At 52.6% G+C, this 22,058-nt stretch overlaps 2 protein-coding genes across 3 annotated transcripts in view; both read right to left on the bottom strand.

Annotated features, from left to right (window-relative positions):
- Positions 1-723: 723 nt before the first annotated feature.
- GLOD5 (glyoxalase domain containing 5) lies at positions 724-4,151 on the bottom strand. Of its 2 annotated transcripts, XM_009090277.4 has the most exons (4): positions 4,053-4,151; positions 3,197-3,354; positions 2,913-3,068; positions 724-2,729 (listed from the first exon to the last, which is right to left on the bottom strand). In XM_009090277.4, exons 2-4 carry the CDS (start codon positions 3,335-3,337, stop codon positions 2,577-2,579), a joined length of 450 nt encoding a protein of 149 aa, XP_009088525.1. In that variant the 5' UTR covers positions 3,338-3,354; positions 4,053-4,151; the 3' UTR covers positions 724-2,576. The 2 variants fall into 2 exon arrangements, with proteins under 2 accessions (XP_009088525.1, XP_030084554.1); XM_030228694.2 differs by lacking the exon at positions 4,053-4,151 and having other exon boundaries at positions 3,197-3,983.
- A 1,057-nt stretch (positions 4,152-5,208) lies between these two features.
- The window catches only part of LOC103816493 (exocyst complex component 1-like), a 33,357-nt gene continuing 16,507 nt past the window's right edge, over positions 5,209-22,058 (bottom strand). Inside the window, 14 exon segments of the mRNA XM_050974590.1 lie at positions 5,209-5,371; positions 5,721-5,915; positions 8,320-8,519; positions 9,276-9,459; positions 9,861-10,101; positions 10,207-10,277; positions 10,742-10,843; positions 11,020-11,129; positions 14,662-14,755; positions 15,022-15,171; positions 15,840-15,949; positions 16,430-16,562; positions 17,329-17,556; positions 20,274-20,647. Coding sequence (XP_050830547.1) covers positions 5,216-5,371; positions 5,721-5,915; positions 8,320-8,519; positions 9,276-9,459; positions 9,861-10,101; positions 10,207-10,277; positions 10,742-10,843; positions 11,020-11,129; positions 14,662-14,755; positions 15,022-15,171; positions 15,840-15,949; positions 16,430-16,562; positions 17,329-17,556; positions 20,274-20,647 — 2,348 coding nt within the window. The 3' untranslated portion in view covers positions 5,209-5,215.

Genomic DNA, 22,058 nt, shown 5'->3' with positions numbered 1-22,058 from the left:
GTTTGCCACTTCTCTGTGTACAAAGGATGGTTTGAGGACCCTTGAGACCTGGGTGTCTTTTCTCAAGGAGGCAGTTGGTAGGTGAGGAATCCTACATCAAATCTGCACCCTGAGGCTGATCCCTGCCCATCCCAGGGCTGTCCCACACCATCCCTCCTGGCTTTCCCAGGCACCTGTTCTGAGCTGGCCCACCAGGTGGCCCATGGGCTTCTCTGGGAGGTGACTTAGGCACATACACTGTGACTCCCACTGGGAATCTCCTGTTTCCCTCCTGTGAGGGGGGGAAGCTCATTGAGATTTGCCTCTTAACTCATCTTTCCATGAAAATGGATGAAATCTGGAATCTGTGCTCCTGAGCAGCCATTCCCTGAAAGGCTCCTTACCCCATGCCCTCCCTGAGTAGTGAGATGGAGAACTCAGCATTTCTCCATACTAAACACTGGGATTGCTGATCCAAAGAGCTCCTTCCAATATGATTGTGATAAAATTGTAAATCTGCTGTGAGAATCAGTATTCAAGAGGGATGAGATGGGAGCAGACAAGAAGGAAGATCCTTTTCTCTTGCTGGTTGTGGTTTGTGCAGAGAATGAATCATCCAGAAGAAAACTGTTTTCCCACCTCTGTTCATCCACTCTCCCCCACTGTCCAATACTCACAATGAATCTTGCTGAATAAAGAATGGAATTAAATTAATTTTTTCCATAAAGATTTAATGCTGCGTTGTGTAAACCATCAGTTTTATTTGGAATACCCACAATACAGAGGCTTTTCCAATAGATGGGGAGGCCAGCAGAGGTTGGGACAGGGACAACTGCAATGCTGGCCTCTGGCCAGTGGTTCCTCCAGGGAAAAACCTTGAGCCCCACACGTTCTTTCCCCCAGAGAAAACCACAACCATTAGCCAGCAAAGCCTCCGGTGCTCCAACACGGTCACCCCAAGAGAAGTTCCTCCATCAGCAGCGCATTCCAAATATTTGATAAATTTCCATGAAAAGTTTTGAGTTTCCCGTGGTTTGGGTCAGGTGTGAGATCCCCAGAAGTGTCATTCTGTGTTTCGCCCTGCGGTGAACGGGACAGCCCCAGAGCCAGGCAGGTCCTCCAGGCCTTCAAGGGATTGATGTGTGGGACAGAAACAAGATGGGCTCCAGTGGAGGGAACGAAACCCTCTCCCATGGGCTCTGACCCCCGGCCATGGGCTTTGACCTCTCCTGTGGGAACCAACCTTGTTCCATGGGGATTAACCCTCCCCCAGGGCTTTGACCCTCTCCCGTGGGCAGGACCCCCCAGGGGTCCCGCCGTAGCTGGACACGGCCGGGGCACATCAGCACCCTGGAGAGCAGCCGCCGGATGCTCCGCGGGCACCGGGACCGAGGGGACTCCGCTCCCGGGGATCCCCACCCTGGGATCCCTCCCTGGGATCCCTTCCCGGATCTCCATTTGAGGAGATGCCCGTGGCTTTCTCCCATGGCATTCCTGTCTTTAGTTCCCACAAAGGACTCAATGGAAACCAGCTCATCCCCGCTGATTGTCCGAAGCACTGAATATTTTGTGACCTTGCCTTTTTCCGCACCATGAAGAATTTTGGATTTCCCACGAAATTCCAGCAAGGAAAAAATGAGTACGATTCAGAGATTGTTTCAATTTTATAGAGGACTTGCACTGTAGAGGTCAGAAGAGTCCTCCCTCTTTTCCAGCGGTTTTCCCGTGAGGATATCGATGCTACCTCAGTGTGGCCAGCCTCGGAACTGCTCTGCTTGAGAATCCCCAGGTCTTTCGTTGTTTTAGACAACTTTGAAATAGCTTTTTAAATAACTAAAGGAAGAAGAAAACTCAGGACAGTCCCGCAAGTAACCAGGTGCCATCAGAGTCAGACTCCTCTGCGTCAGACCATCCTCAATCCCTGCATAAATCCAGGTAAACTCCTGGACTTTTGACACTCTGCCCTTCTTGTAGGCTCCTCATCCCTGCTTCTTCCATTCCAGAGTGACAGAAACCCTACAATTATTGATACAGAGCTGAAGATGAAACTTGGAGCTTCCATTTCAGGAGTGTTTGAGTGTCACACTGAGGTCAAATTCCCAAACCCCAGGGGAGGAATGTGCTTGGACAGTCACAGCTGGATTTAAACCTCTGGCATGGTGGGAGAGCCACCAGCACCAGGCAGCTTGAGACAGGAAGCAGGAGGATGAAAGGAAGTGAGACAGAAATTTCCAACTGTGGAAGTGACTCTGGAGAGGAGAGGAGTGACAGGTGGACAGTGTAGCAAAAGGCAAAGCAAGAATTAGGGAAGATGTCCCAGTAATTGCAGTGCATCAGCAGCAGGACAGATCTTCCCAGAAAGCCATGAAATCTCCATGATGGAGATGTATAAAAGCAGGATTCACACCCAGAGCAGAGTAGAGCAGAGCAGGCTGCCTTGGGAAAACTCCCAACATCCTTGCAGCCCTTCTGTGTGGCTATGATTTGAGGCTTGTCCCAGGCTTACACAATTAAAGACTGGACCTTTAAATGGGCCAGTTAAACCTGGCCTCTGCACCCCATCTCCTGCTGGGACCCAGGCAGAGCATGGGCTATGGTCAGGGCTCCCCCTCAGTGCCTGCAGCCACATCTGTACAGTACTTGGAAACCTCAACCAGGTTCTCGTCAGGGTCTCGGAAGTAGATGGAGGTTATTGGACCCACAGCACCAGTTCTGGCCACAGGACCTTCTTCAATGGCCACCCCACAGGCCTGGAAGACACAGGAGAGCAGGGGTTTGATGGTCATATCATCACTGTGCCCTCCTCCCCCAGCCTTGACAACATGAACTGTTGGATGAGACAACCCCGACATTCCCCAGGAAAGTGTCATTTAGAGGCCCTGGATGTGTGTCCTGGGTGACACTGCCCTGGGGACACTCTGGGCCTGCCTCACCTGCAGATGCTCCAGCAGCTGCTCCAGGGGCACTGCTGTGATCAGGCAGAAATCCGCAGAGCCGGGCACGGGGCACTGGGCCTTGGGCTCGAACTCCTGCCCAGCCTCGTGCAGGTTGAACTTCTGCTGGCCAAAGCACAAAGCTTTGCGATTGCCCTGCTCCCAAAGGAAAAGGCCACACTGAAGGAGCCTTCCTGGGCTGGACATCCTCAGCAGCCACCCCCCAGGCAGTCCTGGACACCCTGGGGGCCTGGTGGGCTCCTGCTAACTCAGGTCAGGGTTACCTTGAAAGTCACCACCTCCATGCCCAGGACTTTGGAATAAAAGGCCACGGTGTCCTCAATGCTCTTCACAGTCAGCACAAGGTGGTCCAGGCGCTGGATGAAACACGACGGTGGGCTTGTACCCCTTTCCTTCCAAGCCATGCTCTCAGGGCTGGGAACTGGCATGGAAAACCAGAGAATATGGAGGTTAGGAGCATCCAGCTATGCAGGGAAGTGGAAAACGGTCCAGGGAGCTGAGGGCTGAGAGGGATCGCCAAGGTTTTCCTCTGTCCTGCAGGTGGCAGAAGAACAGAAGCAATAAATCCTCCTCTCTGCAAGAGCCTCGAACTCTGGTCTGCATCTGGTGGCACCCGAGCCTGTCAGAGCCCCTGGCTGGGCCAGGTGTGGGGACCAGCTGGGTGACATCGCTGAGGGCTGATGTCACCAAGATGCCAAGCTCCCAACACGCAAACCCCGTGTGCACCAAGGATGGGACCATGTGTGTGATGCTTCCTCCAGCCCCCTCTGGGGTCCTCCCAGGTATGGACACTCATCCAGGTGGAGCCAAGCCAGAGAGTGGAGACAAACTTCCATGCCATGGCCTGGGCTGAGCCCAGTGACTTCACTGGTTATGGGGGAGCCATCGCCAGAGCCAGAGGGATCCCTGCCCCTCCTTGCCGTGTTTGGTGCTCAACAACCTCGGAGCCACCAGGCTCAAGCCCTCTGCAAATCCCTTCACCCCGGGCATCCTCTCAGGTGCTCCCAAATTGCAGCACCTTCATGTTCCAGCCCACAGCCCCCACCTCCTGCCCTCCCCTCCCAGGTGAGCCCCTGAGCCAAAACCTGGAAGGAAACGGGGCTGCAAAATTCCTGTTACCTGCAGAGGGACAAAGAGCTGGGAAGGAAACACTGGGAGGTTTCCTGTGACCATCCTCTTCCTGCTGGGAGCAGCCACGTCATGGGACAAAGGGAGGGAATTATGAGATTGAAAACAGGAGCTCTAAACAATGTTCCCTGTAGAGGTGGACCTTGACCCAAAGGCCAACCCAAGGCTTGAAAAATCCCAGAAAAATAGTCTGGATTTTTCCCTTTACAAGGGAAAGTTGGGTTTATGTGCTGGCTTAAAGCTCCCACTGAAGAAGCCAGGATATCCCTGGAGAAGAGGGGCTGCCCAAGCAGCCACAGAAGCCTCCCACCTCCCTGGCAATGCACAGGGAATCTTGCCTCCAAGATCATTTTCTAACACACAAAATAAATAAAATAATCTTTGTCCGGTGGGGCAAATATCAAGAAGTTCAAACTGTTCAGTTGTTTAGGAAGAAGGTTGTGACAGAAGACATGTGAGCCCCATGATCATCCCAAGAAACAGAGACAACATTAAAAGAATGGCAATATATCGGAGAGTTGCTGTAGGAAGATTCCTACAAAAATGGGTTAAAAGCAGGAACTCCCTGCAGGATTGGTCTGGATCTCTAGAACTGCACATTTCTCCACTCCAGTTAAGACGTGAGTAAATCTGAGCTAAAAGCAATAAATCCATTAATATTTACAGCTCTGGACTTTCATCTGCTGGATGACTTTCAGTGGAGAGCTGTGGAGCAGCAGGGCCTGTTGGGATACCTGGATGTGGGAAACCTCACACTCAATGTCTCAGTGGTTTAACCCTCTGATTTAGCACAGACTCGCTAAAATTCGAGCACAGAAAAGGAGAAAGTCCCTGGAGAGAAGACATTTTTCAATTGTGAATGTTTTGCTGAGGATTTGCGGCACCAGCGCTCACTTAGGGGGAAATCTGAGGCTTGGAGTGTCATTTCCTGCTGGCAAAATGGTTTCCTGGAGCAGGGAAGTTGTGGTTTGGGTCTGACAACTCCACTTCCCCAAGAGAGATTTAGTCTAGGACCAACAGGTGGGAGATTGGGATTAAGTTCAGGGTAGGAACCCAAATATTCAACTTGGGAATGGTTTTGTGTTCAGCTCCTCAGAGGTGTGGCTGCAGACAAGGATTCCAGAGCTGCTCCCAACATCCAGAGAGGGACTTCCCTACATGTTGGACATGGTGATGGAGTTGAAGTAGCTCAGCAAGTCCTCCATGGTGAAGTCGAGGGCAATCCCTGCTCCTGCATAGCAGCATTGGATGAGCTCTTCAAACTCTCGGTACTGCTGGATGAACCCCTGCTCCATGGCCTGCCACACCACCTGGAAAAGGAGAAACCCTGCTCCATGGCCTGCCACACCACCTGGAAAAGGAGAAACCCTGCTCCATGGCCTGCCACACCACCTGGAAAAGCAGAACCCTGCTTCATGGCCTGCCACACCACCTGGAAAAGGAGAAACCCTGCTCCATGGCCTGCCACACCACCTGGAAAAGGAGAAACCCTGCTCCATGGCCTGCCACACCACCTGGAAAAGCAGAACCCTGCTCCATGGCCTGCCACACCACCTGGAAAAGGAGAACCCTGCTCCATGGCCTGCCCCTGCAGCCACCCAGGCAGTGCAGTCCTGAATCCCAGCCATCCCAGTGTCACACCCATCCCACTCCAGTTACCGGCAGAAGATTTTCCTCTGGGGAGAGCTGTTTTTGGATTGTCCTGTAGAGGCTCTCCAGGGCCCTTTTGACTTCCTTGCCAGGATATTTTTCGATGACTTTCCGGAGTTCCTGCTTGCTGTAGGCCAGCTGGAAGCTGACCTCCTCTTCCTTCACCCCCTGAGCCAGGCGGGCCTTGACTCTCTCAAAGAAATGCTGGGAAGGGAAGGAGACATTCCATGAGGAGCCATCCCAAGGTGGATTCCTGCACCAGGGCTGACACCTGAGTGCTGCCCCCAGTTCCCATGTCTAATTCAGTTAAAATTAAGAATTTAAGGATGTTTAATGGAGTGCTGGAGATTTTTATCCTCCAGGAAAGCAGAACATAGGGAATTTCATGGTTCTCTCCCCTCCCTGCTCAACAAGCAGCATCCCTAAGGGTTGCAGGCCCATGGAGCAATGGAACTGCTGGAAAATCCCTCCAGTTCCTTGGTGCTCCCCTCAATTTTCTCCCCACAGAAGGTTTGGAGCCAAAGGTGGGGAAGGGGGATCCCAGAACCTGCAGAGGTATAAAGCGAAACTGGAATTTTCTCAGTTCTCCAGACATCTCTGCCAGAGCTGGACAGGACAATCACTCCACATCTGCTGTAAAACAAGGGAATAATCTCTTCCTTCATCTTCCTGTCTCTTCATACATCCCAAGAATCTGTTTGGGTATTCCAGCTGCAACTTGGCTGTGGAGAAATACCCTAAATCCCAAGGATTCTGAGTTCCCAAATGTATGAACTGTTTCCAAGAACCAGGAATTGGCCTCTGCATTACTGACACCTCTTTGCACCTCCTCCTGGTGAAGAGAAACTGGGAGAGCTGGAGAAGGCCATGCTAGGATTTTCAGGTGCTCTCATATCCCACTCACTTTGTTGTGAGAAATAAAATTATCCTTTCTCTCAGAAAAGGGAGGAATTGAAGCCATAGCAGAGCTCAGGTAGCACAAGACACGGAGGTGATTTTCCAGCCAAGCCAACAAATGTTTGACAGCAAGGACTGGAACCAAATTGGAAGTAACAGGTCCCATAAATAATTCCAGCTGAGCTCCATCTGCGAGACATTTTAGGGAGAGGGAAGGAGGGAAGAGCCACAGCCTCGGGAAGGGGGGAATGTCTGTTTGAGTTAGTAGAGCCAGATGCTCTTAGCTCAGTTAACAAAGCAGCCACTTGGGAAGTGTTGGATGGATCAGCCCAGGCAGCTGTGAAAAAAGAGCTGGGATCTGCCAGATGCCGGCACGCAACCAGAGTGGGAATGGGAGCAAGCTGGGAACAAACTGGGAACAAACTGGGAACAAACTGGGAACAAACTGGGAACAAACGGGGAGCAAACTGGGAACAAACGGGGAGCAAACTGGGAGCAAACTGGGAACAAATTGGGAACAAACTGGGAACAAAGTGAGAGCAAACCGGGAGCAAACTGGGAACAAACTGGGAGCAAACTGGGAACAAACTGGGAACAAACTGGGAACAAACTGGGAGCAAGCTGGGAACAAAGTGAGAGCAAATTGGGAGCAAACTGGGAACAAACTGGGAGCAAATTGGGAGCAAATTGGGAGCAAATTGGGAGCAAATTGGGAACAAACTGGGAACAAACTGGGAACAAAGTGAGAGCAAACTGGGAACAAACGTAGAACAAACGGGGAGCAAACTGGGAGCAAATTGTAAACAAACTGGGAGCAAGCTGGGAACAAACTGGGAACAAAGTGAGAGCAAACTGGGAGCAAACTGGGAGCAAGCTCCCCACCAATGCTTTGGAATTCTGGCCCCCATGTCTTGGTTCACCATTTGGAAAAGGGCGCGAGGAGAAGGCAGCAGGAAAATTAAAAAACCCACCCATGGTTTGGATTGTCAGAAGAAGGGGTAGGAAAGGCTTCCTTGGGGAAGAGGAGGGCTGATCACCTTGTCTGGATATAAGGAACTTCTTCCAGGGAGAACAAGCTGGGATGGTCAATCAAACCTGCCCAGGGATGTGACAGAGTCCCACCACTGGAGCTTTCAGGATGTGACTGGACAGGGAGTTACAGAATCTCATCCAAGCAGTAAAGTTTGGGCTGGGTGATCCTTTGGGATCCCTTCCAGCCTGGGATTCTGTGATGCTGCTGAGGTGGGACAGCACATCCAGACCCAGCAGTGGGCAGGGAAGGGAACACTGCAGAGGGCATTCGACATCTGCTGCAAAACAAGGGAATAATCCCTTCCTTCATCCTCCTGTCTCTTCATACATCCCAAGAATCTGTTTGGGTATTCCTGCTGCAATTTTGCTGTGGAGAAATACCCTAAATCCTAAGGATTTAGAGTTTCTAAATGTTTCCAAGAACCAGGAATGGGCTCCTGCACGATTCACACCCCTTTGCACCTTCCCTTGGTGTCTGTGCTCAGACTGGGAGAGCTGGAGAAGGCCATGCCAGGATTTTGGGACTCCCTGAGCAGAATGAAATCCAGGTGCTGTCATATCCTGTGACAACAAAGTAACATGATCCCAGACTGGATCCAGGGCAGGGAGATTTGAACATCAGTAAATCCAGAGTTTTGGGAAGAGCCCTTGGAGGTCCAGGCCAGGGTCCTCTGCTCACCTTGAGCCTCTCCAGGGGCTGGCCCACGTACGTGGTGATGTATTTCTCCATGTGCTCCCTGGACCTTTGCTTGGCTTCTCTCTTCTTGCCCTCCAGGCAGGGGATGTTCCTTTGGCACAGAAAGTTGTGGATGTGGTGGAAATTTTCCATCATCACCATATCTGTGTTCACCCTCAAGTTTGCTGAGGAGAGGCTGCTGACTGGAAAGGAGGGAGGGAGTCAGGTGTGGAGAGAAGCCCCTGCAGGCTCTCAGGAGGGATGTGCCTTTGGGATGGCTCATTTGAACCATCTGACTTCAGAGGGAGTAATTTTAACACAAATCCTGATCCCTGTCCATGATTCCCTGCCTGACCTGCCTACATTCTTGGAGCCTGGCAGGGCCGTGTCCATGTCCATGGATTTATCAGTGGGTCACACCAGGCTCACCTACTGGTGGGAGCTGCCCCTCTGCACCACCTCGTGAACTGTGGTCAGAGTTGGGAATTCTGCAGCCCCTCAGGTCCTCTCCAGGCAGGAAAACAGGATATTTCCACTGACAGGAAGCTGAGGCCTCCAGCTGGGACAACACAGGGATCTACTGGAAGCTCCCCACCCCGCTCTCCCAACCCCTCTCTCCCTACCAACACCCCTTGGTGGTTTTGGGGGAATTTTTCTGGCTCCCAAGACCTTGTAAGAGGAGACTGATCCATGAGGACCTCTCCCTCCACAGTGGGGCAGGAGATGTTGGAACTGGAACCAAAGCTGAGCCCTTGTGTGTAAGCTGAGCCCTGTCACCCCCAGGCCCATCCCCCTGTGACAGAGCCCAGAATTTGCCTGGTGCTCCTAGGACCTTGCTTGGGCAGAGAGATTTCAGTGCTCAGGAACAGGCAGCTCACCCTGCCCTGCTGGCCCAGCTGGTCACTCCTGCAGCTGCAGGGGGACATTTCCTGACCAGCACACCGAGCCTTGGCACTCACTGCTGCTGAAGACGCTGCTGGCCAGCCTGAGCTGGGCCTTGTCCAGCTCCCCCCAGCGCTGGGATGTCTGGAACACCTCCTCAGAGAGGGCCACGAGCTCCTGGAAGCGGCTGACACAGGGCAGGATCCCCCCTGTCGTCCTGCTGGCAGCCTTGGCCTCCTCCATCTCCTTGCACAAGGTCCCCTGAGAATGACACAGAGGTGGCACCCTCAGATCTGACCTTGTTTGGAGGAGCACAGGCCAGGAAACAGGGCAAGGAACTGGGTCAGGGAAGATTTCTGCCATTTACAATGCATTCTGCAATCCCAGTTGATGTGATACTCCGTGTTGGAGGCTGGCATGGAGCTGTGCCACCGGCAGGGGCTGCCCAGGGACCTTTGGGGTCCCCATCCCTGGAGGTGTCCAAAGAACACCTGGATGTGGCACTCAGAGCTCTGGGCTGGGGACAAGCTGGGGATCAGGCACAGCTTGGACTCAGTGATTGTGGAGGTCTTCTCCAGCCTCCATGGTTCTGTTTGGAAGGTTCTGGAAGAGGTCAAACATCCCTCAGGTCTATTGGGCTCCCTCCCACCATGGACACTCACGATGCATTTGTTGAAGTTGCCCTTGGCCAGGAGCAGCACATTCTCCAGGAGGTTGTGGAGGAAGGACGACGGGGGAGCTGAGCAAGGGCCCCAGGTCCCAAACACAGAGTCACTCAGGGTCACCAGCACCTGCAGGCAGCCCAGTGGGTGAGCCTTGCTGCAGACATCCAGAAATGCCCTCAGCTCCGGCTCCAGGCAGCTGAAGAGCTCACTCAGCAGTTGGGTTGTGGCTTCTTCTGGCCTTAAAAACCACACCAAATCATGGGAAAGGTCAGGAGTTAACTGGGAGGGGACACTTCAGCCTGTGTCCCGTTAGAGGACCCAGGGTATCCCATCCCCCACGTACTGGCTCTGGCTCTTGGTGCGAGGAGGGTCCCCTGGAGGTACCGTGGGCTCTCCTCCCTTAGTGGCAGATCCCTGAAAAAAGATTACAGTGGAAATTATCAAAGGATCTCTTTAGGATGGGCCCCAAACCCCTCCCTGGGCAGGGACAGCTCCCACTGTCACAGGCTGCTCCAAGCTCTGTCCAGCCTGGCCTTGGGCACTGCCAGGGATGGAGCAGCCACAGCTGCTCTTGGAATTCTATCCCAACACCTCTCCACCCACACAGGGAGGAATTCCTCCCCAGTATCCCAGCTAAACCCACCAAATGATGATTTGTCTGCTCTCCCTCAGCCAGGAAAATGAGCTCTGGATTTATTTCTGCTGCCTCTTGTTTAATGCTTGGAGACCCCTGATTTTCCTGGAGGTGTGAATTAAATCCCATTTAATTCTCCTCTTAAGCTTCCCCACTGCTGGTTCCTAGAGGATGAGAGCCCAGGTACCCATGGATGTGCCAGGCTGGGAAACGGGCCTGGAGAGGACACGGCGCTCACCCTCACCTCCAGCTCCACGGAGCCACAGCCGAGGCAGAAGAATTCCTGCAGGAATTGCTGCTCCGAGGTGCAGAGGGGCTGCAGCTCTCTCAGCACCTGCTCCAACACCTGCTGAGAAACCACCTTTGGTCTGGGAACCCTCTGGGACTCGCTGGGGACACCAGAGCAGCTCTGTGCCCACCTGAGGGGACATGGGGAGCACAGGGAGAGCCTCAGGCTCTGCCCCAGGAGGGACCTCGGGCTGGGAGGGACGGGGAAGTGCTGAGGAGCCCTCAGCTCCTTACCCTGTGCATGTTCCCCCTGGCCAGGGTGTCCTCCTGGCTGTCCCTGCTCCTGAGGAGGCTCCACCGGGGCTGCCTGGTCCCTGCTGGCTTCTCCCACGTTTCCTGCAGACCTGCACGGGGTGTGGGGTGTCAGAAACCTCCTCCCTCTGGGATTCTCCAGCTCCTGGAGTCCTGGACAGCTAAAGTCTTAAATGTCTCTTCTTTTGTCTGACCTCATGCATGAATTAATCATTTTCCTGTTGCATTCAGATAAATGGGGAATTCAGATGAAATTCCCTTTTTTTTTTCTCTGCCTTCTCACCTGTTTCTCCCTATTTTTCATTCTTTTTGTTTCATTAAACTGCCTTTTGATTTCACTGATTGAGGTGTTTATCCCTTTGCTGCCTTGTGCTTACTCCTGACAGCTGGGTTGTGGAAAATCCCAGGGGATAAGAGAACAGATCAGCACAAAAACCTGCAAAAGCCTCAGGAATATTGTTTGGTGCTTAATTTGGATTGTAAATTGCCATAAAAAAATATCCAGGGGAGGTGGGAATGGCTTTTTCTCAAAAAATGCCCTTTTAAAATTAAAATCTTTCACCTGGAGATAAATATATTTCTCCAACATTGGCAGTTTTAGCACTGGGGGCTTGGCCTGAGTGGAAAAGTTGAAAAAATCCTTTGAAAGATGTGTTTAAAAACCATTTTTCTACTCCCTGAAAGGAATCAGTGGGGAAACATCCAGATTATTTCCTATTTCCAGAAATGGGAATCATTCCCCTATTCCAAAGGTTCTGGGGGAATCAGGCCACCTCTCCATCAATCATAGTATCTCAAATATCCTTATTTGAGCCATTCCTGAAGGGTTTTCTCTTCGGGAAGGATTTGTGAACTCCCCACTGAGCAGGGATGAGGAATGAGCCAGCCCTGCTCACAACCTCAGTCTTGCTAAAACCAGGACTAAATTAATGAGCTGCTTCCTAGCCTTTTTCTCACAATTTCATTATAATCTCACCAGCTGGGAAGTGGCAAAACCAGGAAAAAAATAAATCTTCCAACAGCAAATGGGAAAGAATTTACCAAGCCTACAGAAAACGGAATGGCAAAATGAGAAAAGACTTAATTACTGGCCCCTAATTAATTATAAACAGTTCGACGTTGCCTTTTAAACTCTCCCATCACATAAGGCAAGTGGTGCCATAAAGAAAATCCTTTATGAGGGCAGGGAATCAGCCCAAAAAATTTACTGGGATAATCAGGAGAAAGGAAATGGCCTGGAGACCTGGACTGGGATATTTTCCAGCAGGGATGAGGGATTTTTAACAGAAGGGGTGAGGGAAGTTTGACAGCAGGGATGAGGGGTGCTTTGGGGCAGGGATGGGGGATATTTTTGGGCAGGGATGAGGGATGTTTGTTTTGGGGCAGGGATGAGGGATGTTTTGGGGCAGGGATGAGGGATATTTTCCAGCAGGGATGAAGGATATTTTTGGGCAGGTTTCCTCACAGCTCGGGCTCCATCCATGAGCAGGAAGGACCTTGGATGAGGTTCCTGCAGAAGTGCAGCAAAGCTAAACGTGCCCTGCCAGCCATCCCGGGTCAGCCAGCTCTGCAGGAATATTGCAGCAGGAGGCTCCAGGAGCAGGGACAGCCCTGGGGCAGCTCCTGCAGCGTGTGCAGCACCCTGAGAGCTACAGTGGGAATTCTGGCCTGTCCTGGAGCTGGGAAGGGGTCATCTTCCCCTGCAGAGGAAGGGGGATGCTGTCCCCCTGCTCTGCCCCCCAGCGCTGCAGAGATGGCACAGAGAGCTCGGCTGGGACACCGCCAGCCCCGGGGAAGGTGCCACCGCCTCTGTGGGCACAGCTTGCTAAAAATTCCCCCTTTTCTCACAAACTGTGAGGTTGTTCCAATGCTCTGCTCGCATCAAGGATGGGCTGAACAGTCCCTGAGGCTTCCTGCCCGCCCCAGACCTGTCCTCACCCTCTGGAGCAGAGTGGGGACACCCCAGGATAACAAAATTCACCCTGTCCCGCCTGTGGAGCAGCCCCAGTGCTGGGCAGACACTTTGGGCTGATTTCTACTGGAGCAGGAACACCCTGTAACCTTCCAAGGGTTTTTTCCTGGGGTTTAATCCCTCCTGGTTTACAGACTCATGTAGGATTTAAAGATGGATAAAACACTGAAAGGAAATCCCAGTTTTAATGTTTATGGAAGGGGATGGAACAGACTGGCTGCCACACATGCCCTGCACCACCTTCTGTTTAATTTAACAACTTTATTCCCAGAAATGGTCCAGTGGTGCCCATTTAAGTGCCATTAGGACTATTTAGGTGAAATTTTCCTCCTTTTTTTCACAGACTGCTGTGCAGGTATTTGTGTCAGCACTCCCCATCCTGCTTTGATCCCAGGGTCTGAGGTGCCCTGTTTTCCCAGCAGCTGAGTGTCTTTCCCAGGGGGAGTGATGCTGGGCAGGAGGAGCTGGAGGGGGTGGTGGGGAGGTTTTGGGTGTGAGGAACCCCAAAAGTGGGAGCCACCAACCCCATTCTCTTCCTTCAGCTCCATCCCCTGGCTTGGGATCTGGACACCAGCGCTGAAGGAAGTACAGAGCTGGAAGGGCTGACTCTGATGGACAAAACACACCAGCCTGACCTTCAAACTGGGCCAAACTGGCCTGGAAATTTCCATTACAGCCCTTTGTTTTGCTGAGGGAAAATGTGACTTGTGGGCCATAAAAAATTTCCAGAGGAGACAGATCAGTTTCTCTTTTTATCTTCAGAAACACCTGACTGGAATATTTTGAGTCAGACCCAGCGATTTTGGTGGAAATGAGCACCTTGGGACAGAAGGGCCTGGCAGTCAGCTCACTGTGAAGTCATTCCATAAATATTGCTGTGAATTCCCTCTGTCTTCTGGGACAGGCTTCCCCCTGCAGGGGAAAGTGTCTGAGGAATTTGGCATGAAATATGGACCAGGTTTTAGAGATTCCTAAAATCCCAGAATGCTTTGGGCTGGGGTGACCAAAAAATCATCTCATTCCACCCCTGCCATGGGCAGGGACACCTTCCACTCACTATCCCAGGTCACTCCAAGCCTGTCTGACATGGTCTGGAACACTTCCAGGGATGGGGGAATTACAGGGTCTTCCTGGAGCCTTCTCCAGGCTGAACAACCCCAGAGCCCTCCACGTGTCCTCACAGGGGAGGTGCTCCAGCCCTTGGAGCAGGTGAAGGCAAGGGAAGAGAAAACCTGGTGGAGTTTTTTTAGGAGATAATGGTGGAGTAGGAATCTTTGAGAGCCAGGGAGAAGGGAGATGACAACAGGTTTTGTTTTCCAGGCTTTTCTACATCCCACTCTCTCTCCTGTGGCTGCTTGGAACTCGATCCCAGCCACCAGTGTGTCATTCCTGAGCCCTGCACAGGGAAGGACACAAAAGCTCCGGCTCTGAGGAGCAGCTGAACAAAAGTGGGGAATTCATGGGGCCAAGGCTCTCACCAACACTGCCTGCTGTGGAGCAGAGCTGGCTTTTCCCACCCTGCCACCTCCAGGACCAGGAAATAAAGTCCTGGAGCAAGCCTGGGGGAGCCACCTGTGCTGGAGGTGACTGTCACCATCCCTGGGTGCCAAACCCTGCCCAGCAGCACAGAGGGCAGATTTTGAACCACTCACTTCCTTTTCTTCTTCCTGACAGGGAGATCTTGGCCTGTTCAAAAAGGGCTTTGATTTCTCGCTCATAGAGCCTGCCAAGGTTCTGGGAATACACCTGGAATGAGGAGGAAAGGCCAGGTAAGAGCAAAAAGTCCAGATTTGGGCATTCCAGACCTTTCAATTCAGCACAACCCTGGGACCCCCCAGCTTCCTGTCGGGCACAGAGCTCCAGGCTGGCCAGACATCCCCAGGAGGACCAAGCTCTGGAAGCTCAGGTGTCTCACAGCTCTGGTGAGAGCCAGGTCCCACCAGGAACTCCCCAGCCGGACCTGCCTGTTCCCAGGGAAGGTTTGCAGTGGTTGCTGAGGGTTTCAGCCCTACCTTGGGGAGGTCCCAGAACAGAGCAGGGTTGGTGTTCCTCAGCCAGGCCATGAGGGGGGTGTAGGGCAGCAGCTCCTCCTGGTGGGGTCCGTGGCTTGGGGCAGCCACAGTGCCAATGGGGGCACCAAGAGCAGGGGCCTGGGAATTGCCCTGAAGGGAGAGAAATGACAGAAAAAATTCACATCAAACAGCCTTGAAAATCTGCTGGGACACTGCACCCGCAAAGTTGTGCAGGTGGGATTGGAGTGGGGCGGGTTTGCAGCAGATCCAGATGGAAAAGTTTGCTCAGGGATGTGCCCAGCCAAGGCCTGCAAATCTCCAAGGATGGAAATCCCACAGCTCCCTTCTCAGAACTACTGCTTGAAAGCAAAGGATTTAAAGAAGTAAGGATTTGGGAATTGCTCCTTTCCATGGAAGGAAATCTCTGCGATTGCTGCCCACGGGGGTCTTGTCCATCAAACCTTTTGAACTGCCAGATCAGTACTGGAAGGTGTTAATCAAAGGGATTTTAGATTACAAACAAATCAACAACCCCCAAAATAAAATAAGAAAACCTAAATGAAAAATCTCCAGACCTAAGGACTTAAGGAATGTCACCAGAGGGATGGATTTTGGGAGCATGGATTTCTCCTACATCCCTGGAAAATTAACCTGAGGACTGAAGGACAATGGCAAGGGGAAGGTATGTGGGAAGATCTCTTTGGAGAGACAATTTGGGAAAATCTTGTCACAGCAGCATCTCCTGCACCACTGGCCTGACCTCCCCAGAATATTCCAATTTCCCAGGATTTCAGGCTGCCATGAAGAGTGGAGCCCACCTGCAGCTCGAAGATGTTGGTGATGTGGTTGATGAAGGAGCTCTCAAAGTTCTGCTTGAGGGTTTCAAACAGGATCAGCTGCTCTGCCACTGCCTGCAGCTTCCGGTAACCTTGAGGGGAAAAAATGATATTTTGGGATTTGAGGGGATTTGAGAGGATCTGGGGGAGGTGCAGACCCACACCCCTCAGAAAACTGGGAACTTAAAAAAAAAAAGTCTTGAGATAAATCCACCCAAAAGCTGATGAAGGGGGAAAAGCTTTCCTGTGGTACCAAGGAAATACAGACAAGGAGTGGAAAATAAAATGTAAAAAATAAAAATAATCCATGAGTCTGACTTCAGCCAAGGAGACATGCCCAGTCTCACCACAAGGAAAACTTGGGGTTTCCTGCCAGGATTAAGTCCCTGCACACTTCCAGGGATCCAAAAACTCCCACATCCTGCCACAATGAACTGCTGTTTTCCACACTGGAGCACAGGCAGCACCCACCAGGATTTCCAAACACAGCTTCCCCAGCTCCTTTCCGTGCTCCAAGAGGTGTCCACCCCTGGCAGGGTGGTCCCATGGGAGGAATCCCTGCTCCTACTCACTGGGGTGGATGGGAAGGTCCATGCAGGAGGACAGAGCCTGTGCTGCAGCCGTGCAGGCTCTGATGGCTGCGGGGCTGGACAGATCCGCCCGGCTCAGGGCAGAGCGGTGCTCCCTGCTCAGCTGCAGCTGGCTCTGCAACACAGCCAGAGAGCACAGCTCAAACACAGCCAGCCCCTCATCCCTTCCCATCCCATCCCATCCCATCCCATCCCATCCCATCCCATCCCATCCCATCCCATCCCATCCCATCCCATCCCATCCCATCCCATCCCATCCCATCCCATCCCATCCCATCCCATCCCATCTATTCTCATCCCACTGGGAATGCTGCTGGCTGGAAGAGCCAAGGGCTGCCCTCAGCAGCAGCTCGCTCTGCAACACAGCCAGAGAGCACAGCTGCAAACACAGACAGGCCTTCATCCTTCCCTTCCCATTCCTTCTCATCCCTTCCCATCCCACTGGGAATGCTGCTGGCTGGAAATCCAGCAGCTGCTGTGTCCATCAGGCAATCCATGGAAGTCCCCATGAAAACAAATGCACTCAGGAGCAGCTGCAGTGGTGGCCAAGGAAGGCCTGGTGTTGCAAGCTCTGCCTCTAATTAATTAATTAGTTCATTAACTGTTGGTTTTGTATTCCCAGGTCATGGCTATTTAATCAGCTTTGTCATTCCTAGTCCTACCCTGGAAAAGGCCTTTCAGAGAACCCTCTGGGCCATGGTGAGGGGCCTGCACATCCCAGCCCTTCTCCGGGCTTACAGCACCATCCCCCATTTCCCAGCCTTGCAGAGGAGCTCCATGGCCCTTGCAGACAATCAGAGTTTTCAGTGTTTAAAATTCCCTGGAAGTTTTTCCCAGCAGATTCAGCAGCTGAAGATTAATGTCCTCGCAAGCCCACGCACCGTGAGGAACAGGATCTCATCCATCAGCCTGCTCCTGTTGGAGGCGAGGCGCTGCAGCAGGGAGTTTTCCTGGTGGATGTGATCCATCTGCTGCCTCACAGCCCCCAGCAGCTCATCACAGACCTGCAGGGTCTCCTCCACCCTGGCTACCTCGGCCAGGGCCTCGTCAAGGGCGCTCATCAGCTCGGCCACCTGCTGCTCCGAGGAGATGATGGCTCGGAGGTTGGCCTATGGGAAGCAGGAGCAGAGGGATTCAGAGCCTGGCAGGGGATGTGTCACCATCCTGGGGTCAAATGTCCTGTCTCTCACCCTCGTGAGGCACGGCAGGGATCACGTCGCTGTAACCTGCAGGGTGTTGGTGGAAGTGCCACTGTCCTATCTTGGCCAAAGGCCACCTGCATGTCCTCAGGGCCAGGGCACACAGAACCCTGCCTTGGGCAAGGTGTCCCCTCAGGGCACTTCCAGCTGCCCCAGAAAGCAAATTCCTGGGGAGTGTCCAGGAAGATCTGGCCATCGGTTCAGAGAGGCCACCAAGCCCTGCTGGTTGTGTGCCCTGGGAATGTGTCACTGCAGGGAGTGTCCAACCCTCCTCTCCACAAGTGGTGGAGTCTCCGGAGGACCTGAGTGTCCATCCCACAAGATTTCAGAGAATCCCAGTCTGGTTTGGGGTGGGAAGGGTCCTTAAAGCTCTTTCCATTCCACCCCATGGGCAGGGACACCTTCCACTGTCCCAGGCTGCTCCCAGCCCCAGTGTCCAGCCTGGCCTTGGGCACTGCCAGGGACCCAGGGGCAGCCACAGCTGCTCTGGGCACCCTGTGCCAGGGCCTGCCCACCCTCACAGGGAACAATTCCCAATTCCCAACATCCCATCCATCCCTGCCCTCTGGCAGTGGGAGCCATTCCCTGGGTCCTGTCCTTCCATCCCTTGTCCCCAGTCCCTCTCCAGCTCTCCTGGAGCCCCTTCAGGCCCTGGCAGGGCTCTGAGCTCCCCTCTCCAGGTGGACACCCCCAGTTCTCCCAGCCTCTCTAACCCTGGACACTCATCTCCAAAAGCACCAGCCCTGCTCCACATTCTGCCTCCCTGCCACACCCAGGGACCCCATCCCATCCCACCAGCTCTGCCCAGAGCTTCCCATTGATTAATTACTCTTTAATCAGAGCCAGAAGACTCCCCCATGCCTTTTACTGTCACTCCTTCAGGCTGTCACATTGATGGGACAGTGCTGTGGGAAGGGGCTCTCCAGAGGCTCCAGGAACAGGAATAGAACCCAGCTACAGCACAGAGCTGCTGGGAGCTGCCTGCAGTTCCACATGTGCTGGGATCCTGGAATTGTGGAGGAATATCAATGTCCAAATCAGAGCCTTTGGCCTCCCAGTGTCCCGGCCGTGCCGTCCTTGCCTTTGGAGAAATCAACTTTTCCTTGCTGCCAGTGCAGGGATTTCTGTGATTCCCAGAACAGCTGGGTCAGAGTAGGGTGATTAATATGGGAGAGGAAGCCAAGGTGCTACCACTGGGATGTGGAGAAAACATCGAAATGGATGCATGTGCTGGTCTAACTTGCTGGGATTAATAACATTTAATATTGGAGATTAAGGCTCGGAAATGGAAATGCTCATTAATTAATTTGTATTAGAGGGAAGTCGCATTTATTCATTAGAGGGCATTAAAATAATGTATTCAACGGTGCCTTTCATCTCAAAAAACTTAATAAAGATGCATTTGTTGCTCTCCCAGAGTGTTTTACAGCTGGGAACAGTCACAAAGTGCCTGAATTCCTTGCCCGGAGCTGGCAGGAACAAACCTCAGGAGTTTGGGCTTCCAGATTAACTTCCAATAAATCATATATGGGAATACAGCAAGCTCTGCAGCTAAAGGAGGTTTGATTTAGGGTTTGTGGTTTCTGGTATGGTTTAGGATATTTCCTTTGGCTTATTTTTTCCCCCTTTTTCTTTGGCTACCAACAACTAAATCCCAGATATTTTAGCCAAAGATAAGTGCTCAAAGCAGCTTTCCTAGGTCTTTTGTTCCAGCACTTAAAGCAGAAATTTCCTCTGCAGAAATGCAATAAATCTCAGCAACCCAAATGGAGTTAGTAAAGCTCAGTAGTCAAAAGTCATGGAGTGGTTGGGGTTGGAAAGGACCTTAAAGCCCATCCAGTTCCAACCACCCAGGGATGGGAGCCAGGGATACATAAGGATCCTCTTCCAGGGGACCCTTGTTCTCTGTTTCCTTTCCTCCCTTTCCCTTCCAAATCCATGGAAAACCACAGAATCCCGGAATGGTTTGGGATGGGAGGGACCTTAAAGCCCATTTTGTTCTAACACCTTCCACTATCCCAGGCTGCCCCAAGCCCCATCCAACCTGGCCTTGGACAGTTCCAGGGATCCAGGGGCAGCCCCAGCTTCTCTGGGCACAGCGCAGAGAAGCTGGGTGAGAATTCCCAGGTTATTTGTAGAATTCCCGGTGAGGGTGCCAGCGCACCCTCACCGGGAATTCTACAAATAACCTGTGCCTTTTCCACTGGCCCTTCCTACTGCTTTATATTTTCCTTTTCAATCTCCTTCCAGCTCTGTTTCATTTTTCTCTCCTTTTCACTCTCCCTGGATCCTGCTTTTCCTTCTGTAGGGACCCCTTTTGTCCCTTCCCCTTCCTCAGCAAGCCCCAGAGCACCCCACACCCCAGCACCCCACAGTCAGACCCTTACCCTTACCCTTCCCAAACCTTCCCTGAACCTTCCATGAACCTTCCCAGAACTTTTCTGCCCGTCCCTGAACCTTCTCTTCCCTGAACTGAACTTCCATTCCCTGAATTTCCCTTCCTTTCCCTTTCCCTTCCCCTTCCCAGAACTTCCCCTTCCCTCCCGGATTTCTCCCTGAGCAAAGGGAAGACCTGCTGATGCCCAGAGACTCAGGCCCTCCTTCTGGGCACTCCATGGCTCCATTACCTCCTCCAGCCCCCGCAGCTCCTGATCCAGGTGCTCAGTGAAGGCCATGGAGCGGCTCCTCAGGGGCTCCTCGTGCTCCTCCATCAGCGCCAGCACGGCCGCGGCCTCCGCTGGGCTCAGGCCCTGGGAGGTGTCCGGGCCCTCTTGGAAGGCGCTCGGCCTCTCTTGGAAGGCGCTCGGCCCCTCCTGAGAGGCGTCCGGGCCCTCCTGGGAGGCGCTCGGCCCCCCCTGGGAGGCGCTCGGCCCCCCCTGGGAGGCGTCCGGGCCCTCCTGGAAGGCGCTCGGCCCCTCCTGGAAGGCGCTCGGCCCCTCCTGAGAGGCGCTCGGCCCCCCCGAGAGGCGCTCGGCCCCCCCTGGGAGGCGCTCGGCCCCTCCTGCAGCTCAGCCTCCGCCGGCTCCTGCCCGTCCTGATGCATCCCCGGGGCCGCAGATCTCTTTGCAGACAGCAGCAGGCGCAGCTCTCTCTCAGGGTTTTTCCTGGGTAAGGCAGTGAGAAGCACAGAGAGAGGAAGAGTGTGGTGGTGCTTGAAGGTCCCCAGGGCAAGGGAAGAGATGAGAATCTTGACTCCATGTGTCAGAAGGCTGATTTATTATTTTATTATATATATTATATTAAAAGAAAACTATATACTAAAACTATGCTTAAAAAAGAGAAAGGAGACATCTAGAAGGCTAGCAAAGAATGAATAATAAATCACGTGACTGCTCACAGCCTCAACACAGCTGGGCCATGACTGGTCATCAAGTAAAGCAATCCACAGGAGAGCAATCAAAGATGCTCCTGTTGGTGAACCATCTCCAGACCAATTCCACAGATATCAGGTAGTTATCGTTTACATTTCTTTTCTGAGGCCTCTCAGCTCCTCAGGAGAATAATCCCAGTGAAAGGATTTTCATAAAATATCCCAGTGACAGAAGAGAAAACAACTCTTATCTCTACTTGCTGCTCCTGTTGTTTTTGCGCATGTGGAATGTGTCATGGAGATTGTTTGCCCAAAGGGATTTGTGAATTGGACACCAGTGAGGGTTGTTTTCATGCCCTGGCCAATTGTGCCAAAGCTGTGTCCCAAATGTCTCTTTAGTATCTCAGCAGTATAGTATCTTTTTAGTATGGTTGAGTATCTCTGTAGTATCTAATTTAGTATAGTATTAGTGTAATATAGTATAGCTCAATAAAGCATTGGTTCAGCCTTCTGGAATCATGGAGTCAGAGCACATCATTCCCTGGCAGGGGGCTCCCTGCATGGATACATCCCTGTGGGATGGGGATGGCCCGAGCCCTTTGGTGAGGTCATTTCAGCAGCCCTGCTCAAATCAGGGCCCGCTGAGGCCGAGAGGGGAGTCCAGCAGGGGGAATGAGATCACGGAGTGGGGCACAGAAAGATGGGTGTGGGATAAAGGGTCAGCTTGGCAAGAGGGACAAAACAGACACTGGGGCTGGGTTGGGATTTCCTTGCTCGTGTGTCCAGGATTGTGTGCTGAGCCATCCTCATGTGTCACGCAAAGCTGGGACAAATTCCAGAGGTGAAGAAACTCCTCGATTTAAATCAGAAAGTCCTCTAATTCAAATTAGACACGAGGAAGAAGGGTTTGATAATGAGGGTGGAGATGCCCTGGCACCCATTCCCGTAGAAACTGTGGCTGCCCCTGGATCCCTGGCAGTGCCCAAGGCCAGGTTGGACTTGGGGCTTGGAGCAGCTTGGGACAGCGGAGGTGTCCCTGTCCATGGTCCTTAAGGTCCCTTCCAACCCCAACCCGTGTTTTTCTATGAAATGGACTGAAAGT

This window comes from Serinus canaria, chromosome 4A (genome assembly GCF_022539315.1).
Source record: "Serinus canaria isolate serCan28SL12 chromosome 4A, serCan2020, whole genome shotgun sequence".
In the NCBI taxonomy this organism is placed as follows: Eukaryota; Metazoa; Chordata; class Aves; order Passeriformes; family Fringillidae; genus Serinus; species Serinus canaria.
This window is presented reverse-complemented; position numbering and strand designations above follow the sequence as displayed.